Source organism: Diaphorina citri, unplaced genomic scaffold (assembly GCF_000475195.1).
Source record: "Diaphorina citri unplaced genomic scaffold, Diaci psyllid genome assembly version 1.1 scaffold2993, whole genome shotgun sequence".
Classification (NCBI taxonomy): Eukaryota; Metazoa; Arthropoda; class Insecta; order Hemiptera; family Psyllidae; genus Diaphorina; species Diaphorina citri.
In genome coordinates this window covers 1-5,939 of record NW_007380405.1, presented here as the reverse complement: position 1 = coordinate 5,939, position 5,939 = coordinate 1, and the positions used below count along the sequence as shown (strand labels likewise).

Below are 5,939 nucleotides of genomic sequence, written 5' to 3'. Positions count from 1 at the left end.
TTTGTTTGTATTTGCCACCTATATGGAGTCATTGAATAGATAAATCTAGATTTAAAGGAGTTTGTAAAGATTCAAAAACCCCTACCTGCTATTATTAAGCCTTTTCAAACGATAGATTGAAGATTCTGTAACTTTGTGAAGGTCCATCTTGACTAGGTAGGTTGAAATGATAAATATATATCATACTTCTTCACTATTTTGTAAAATATTCTGGGTTTTATTTCATTTTCATTTTATGGACTAGTTTCGCCGGTGAAGGCGTAACGCTGAAGATGCCTTCACCTGCGAAACTAGTCCATAAAATGAAAATGAAATAAAACCCAGAATATTTTACAAATAGTGAAGAAGTATATGTTTGTCATTTCAACCTACCTAAGCCTTTTCATGAAACCTCAGAAATTCATAACATTTATGTAGCTATGTAGTTCATTCTATTCTCTTAATTATGTTTGTCATTTCAACCTACCTAAGCCTTTTCATGAAACCTCAGAAATTCATAACATTTATGTAGCTATGTAGTTCATTCTATTCTCTATGACGTTAGCATTAACACTGTCAGACATAAGATTTTAAAGTAAACAATCAAATGGCCCAAAAGAAAATTGGTTTGCAATATATTGCTCATTTTTACTTTTTATGTTCAATCTTACTTGCACTAGCGGTAGTGGCAACAGCAACCACTTGACTCCTATCAATGATTATATCTAAATCATTGATAAACACTTCTGGTTTCACCTTCACATTCAGCTTGATACAACCTTTCTTCTTCATCTTCTGCACTTGCTCATTGGTAAACTCGTAAATATGCACAGATTTCTTCAAGTTCAGATGAGACAAGGGTGTAATGTCTTTCTCCACAAGTTCTTCATTTGTTTCATCCGTGTCGTCGTCTTTTATCTCACGAGCACTTTGAGTTTTGTTTGGATCGGGACGTTTTTGAGAGATTTGCGAGAATCCTGACCGGAGTTTGACGAGACTGTTCCTTCGTAAATATGCACAGATTTCTTCAAGTTCAGATGAGACAAGGGTGTAATGTCTTTCTCCACAAGTTCTTCATTTGTTTCATCCGTGTTGTCGTCTTTTATCTCACGAGCACTTTGAGTTTTGTTTGGATCGGGACGTTTTTGAGAGATTTGTGAGAAACCTGACCGGAGTTTGACGAGACTGTTCCGGTAAATATCACAGTAAGTCCTGGCAGGTCGGAGTTGGTTGAATCCAGACGTTCTGGTGACAGATGATACAGGACTGTCCTTGTTTATAGGAGATTCATTCCGCCTCTCCCGACACTCGTATTCCCTTCTACGATCCTGTTCATTGGACTTCTTGTTTTTGACGACCTTCAGCGATACTTTGGAACCGATGAGGTTGTTATCATGATCAGACTTGTTGCAATCCAGTTTCAAACTGACTCGGGATCCTATCAGGTCGTGTATCTCTTGGGTTCGACTTATCCTGGGTCTTGGCTTGTGACCTCTGGAATCTGTTGCTCTGAAACAGAGAATGTTGCTCAAGGACTGTCGCATCTTGTCGATCACGGTGTTCTGAGCGAGAGACACATTCATTTCTGTTTCACATGTGTTGCTTTCGACAAATTCGGCAAATGATACTTTGGGTTTGGATGGCATCTTGGTTGCCTCTCTTGAAATCCAGGTACTAAACGCTTTGATCACCACAAATTTTGATTTTTCCTTCGTGTTTCACGGTGTTCTGAGCGAGAGACACATTCATTTCTGTTTCACATGTGTTGCTTTCGACAAATTCGGCAAATGATACTTTGGGTTTGGACGGCATCCTGGTTACTTCTCTTGAAATCCAGGGACAAAACGCTTTGATCACCACAAATTTTGATTTTTCCTTTGTGTAAAGATATTTTTCTTACTTCAAATTTCAGGGTGTTGTTACTCGAGGAGTTTATGAATTACCCTCTTTTTATTTACATTTAAATTACTAGCCATTTGTTCTGACGTTGGTTTATTCGCGTTATGTTAAGCACGAATATTGCATGAATGTGCTTTCCAAGGTATTGATATTCCCGCATCAGCGGGTTAAAGTAAGTAATAAGAAAAGTAAGTACTTTCTCCTCTTTCCCTCCCCCTTTCCTAAATTGGAATTATTGGAAAGTAATGTTCATTTCCCCCCTTCCTCCCTATCCCACTCCCAAATTACCTTCTTCTCTCCTTCCCTCCTTCTCTCCTCTCCTTCTTCTCCTTTTTAGTCCGTCCTTCCTTTATTATTACGATAGTAATAAAAAAAAAGGTATAAGGAACGGGCTATTGTATTCGCTTCGGTGTCGTCTGTCGGTCTGTCTGTCCTAATCTTCTCCCCTCATTTCTTTCTTCTCTCCCCAGCACTTTCCCCTTCCTCTTCTATTTATTTCTTATCCTTCCCTCCTTTCTTCTCTTATTTCTCTTTCCTTCCTCTTCTCTTTCCCCTCCCCCATTTTCCCTCCCTTTTCAATTTTCTCCTTCTAACTGTAGGTATACGAAATAACTGCCTGCATAATATACTTACTATTAGGGTATGAAATATACCTTACACATAAATATAGGTATACATACAATAGTAGTAGGTATATAGAGCAATTTTTTTTCTTCTTCTTCTTCTTCTTCTTCTTCTTCTTCTTCTTCTTCTTCTTCTTCTTCTCCTCCTTCTTCTTTCTCTTCTTCTTTCCTTTTTCGCTCCACATTTTTGAACAGCAGGAAGTCTTAATGAGCAGAGAACAGAAATTAAAGCAAATGCAGAAGGGAAAGCTAAAGCCTAGTAAAGTGTAGGTAGTAGACGAGAAGGAGAAGGGGGAAGAGGAAGAGAAAAAAAAATCTGGTGGAGGAAGAAAAGGAGGAGGAGGAGGAGCAGGATGAGGAGATTTTGAGCCTGTGTGCTTTTCATTACACAAAATAATTAGGGCCTCCCCAATATTTTATAGACCTCCCTAAAAAAATCTCCCTAAAAGTGGACTCGAACCACCAATCTCCAGATCCAAAGTAAAAGATTACAAGCTTGGTTTTACCTACTATTTGTTCATGGTGTAATATGTATGTATACAATACATATTTCTGAAATGAATTACCATTTTCACTTCCCTTATTTTTCACATGTCTAAAGAATGGCACACATACAAACATATATATGTACATACCTATACATTTGGCATACATAATTATATACATACGTAGGTACCTATGTAGGTAGGTACATTGGAAGGAAATACTATTTACTCTCAAATTCCTCATGCTCATCCATAGTAACTTACAACCTAAACCTTGTGCTTTATGCTTTACATAGTATTCGACTCACTGATTTTCTACATATTTCTACTTGGATGGAAATTAGGTTGTATGGATAGGCACCTACTACTACCTATGGAAAATTAGAAATATATTACCTACCTAGGTATACATTATATACACTACCGCTCAAAAGTATTTGCCCACCTAAATTTTCTTTATTATTTACATGTTGCAAGCCAAATAAATTACCATAGAGACTTTCAAGTTATTAAATATATTGTCTTTTGAATGTTTATTGTGAAATTCACACCTTGGCCTCGTCGATATGGCCACCTTTATCCTCCTCTTTCTCCACCGCTGTTTTCGGTCAGCATTCGCAGATTGAAAACCTCATGTACTCGATTTTCCCCGTCTCTTCTTCCCACCTTATTCTGCATGCTGAATCATTTATTTTCAGTTTTAATTTTCACCCAGATGTGGATGGGATAATAAATTGTACGTTTGGTTGGTCACTCGTAAAAAAGAAGGGGTAGGGGGTTTGTGAATCGTGAATAATAAGGAGGGGTTGGTCATGTTTAGGGAGGGGAAATCCTGGTATGAACAAATCTTTCTCTGTATTTAACTCCTATCTCTCCTCCCTCCTCCCTTTTTTTCCTTATTTTTTCCCTCCCTCTTTTCTTTCCCTCGCTATTTTCAGTTCCTGGCATTAATTCTTCTATTAGTGCAATCTCCCCTAACCATTCTGCAAATTGTAATAATACATTTCTCGAGTATTTCATTTCTACAACTCTTTTTTACAATTCTTCTATTAGTGCAATCTCCCCTAACCATTCTGCAAATTGTAATAATACATTTCTCGAGTATTTCATTTCTACAACTCTTTTTTTCTCTTCACTTGGGTTTTTCCAGTCAGTGGGTTACGGGTACTTACTTCATTTTTATGTCTCTCTTCCGCGAATTCAGTCTGATTTCTAATCGTTTTCTGTTTTCTATGCTTTTTTTCTAATACCCCTTGGAATCTGGACCGCTGCGCTGTTGTTATTAATTACATAATTACTTACCGATGCTTTGGAACCGCTAAACCACATTTTATCAAAATCAACTAAACAGAGTTCCAGAATCACAAACAAACGAGAGGGAATTTCCGATTAAAAACAAAAGCCTTTTTTGCTATTTCATTGCCTTTTTCGTCAAATTTGTTGCTAGGTTTAGGACATTAAGGACAAGCATTGAAGTTTGAATTCGCTCTCTCTCGCTCTCTCCTTAGTAAGTCCTGGCAGGTCGGAGTTGGTTGAATCCAGACGTTCTGGTGACAGATGATACAGGACTGTCCTTGTTTATAGGAGATTCATTTCGCCTCTCCCGACATTCGTATTCTCTTCTACGATCCTGTTCATTGGACTTCTTGTTTTTGACGACCTTCAGCGATACTTTGGAACCGATAAGGTTGTTATCTCTCTCTCTCTCTCTCTCTCTCTCTCTCTCTCTCTCTCTGTGTCCTCTACAGTGAAACTCTATGAATTTAAAGAAAGAAAGGGTGAGAGAAAGAGAGAGAGGACTAGAATGAAAATTAGAGAGACAGAGAAGCAGACAGAAAATAAGCGAAATGATTTGGAGAGGGAATGAGAGAGATGAAAAATCGCATCAAAGCTTGCGGTTAGACCATTTTAAATTCAGTCGGCTATGTGTATGATCAGGTAGCTCTGACAGGCGGACCTTTTCAGTCGTACCTTTCAGGTCTACCCGATAGTGTGTACTCGTCAGGTAGACCTGATCAAGTGTACCTGTTAGTGAGTGGCTGGCCTAAAATACAACTTCAAGCTTTCGACGTGTTTTAGCCTACTTGACAATTTTTTCTATACTCAGTGTTTTTGAGTCACAAATTTTCCCTGGAACTCACGAGTCACAAATTTCCCGCCTTAACTCACGAGTCACAAATTTCCCGACTCAACTCATTAGGTCACAAATTTCTCGACTCAACTCATTGAGTCACAAAGTTCCCGACTCAACTCATTTCGAGTCACGAGCCGCACGAGAGGACACTTTTCCTATTGAAGCTAGCAGAAACACTTCAGCCAAATTGAAAAACAAAAATCTGAAAATGGCACAGCAGGACAAGAATTTGACCTTTTGCTCCTTGAGGTCAGATGGGTGCACTGGTGAGCTGGGAGGGAATAAATGGTGAAGCACAGATGGGGTTAACAGAGGGAATAGCAAATTGAAGTCAGGAAAAAGTTAAATTGGTAAAAAACGGAAATCCTAACCAGAGACCTTTTTGTTGTCTTCAAAAGTGGTATTAGCCGTATTTAATCTTCAAGTTTTTATTATTTTCAAAGTCAGAGTTCTAGCTAGAACCGTCCCGTCCCGCGTCCGGATAAAAAGACCCAATGAACTACCAATGAGTAAAACCTTCCTCCACCAACATGAGTTTTTTGTCCTAGGGCGAGTTTGAATACTCATTGCATAGTCGAATCGGTTAGGGTTCGCGGTGGTCGCGGTGATGACGTCATTCATTGAACGATTAACCTCGCAATGAGTATTAAAACTGTTGGGGTTGATCATAATATGTTAGGGGTATGAAAAAAAATCTGATGAGAATGAAAAAAAAGTTTTTAAAAGACTTCCTTCCATTCGAATTTCTGAAAAAATAAACAAAAACAAAAAAAAAAAAAAAAAAAAAAAAAAAAAAAAAAAAAAAAACCACAAATTATA

The 5,939-nt window shown here is 38.1% G+C and overlaps 1 protein-coding gene across 1 annotated transcript; it reads right to left on the bottom strand.

The window, feature by feature from the left end:
* Positions 1–584: 584 nt before the first annotated feature.
* LOC103519855 lies at positions 585–2,002 on the bottom strand. Its single transcript, XM_008484942.2, has 3 exons — positions 1,779–2,002; positions 1,001–1,612; positions 585–812 (listed from the first exon to the last, which is right to left on the bottom strand). Exons 1-3 carry the CDS (start codon positions 1,789–1,791, stop codon positions 628–630), a joined length of 810 nt encoding a protein of 269 aa, XP_008483164.1. The 5' UTR covers positions 1,792–2,002; the 3' UTR covers positions 585–627.
* Between the last annotated feature and the right edge of the window lie 3,937 nt (positions 2,003–5,939).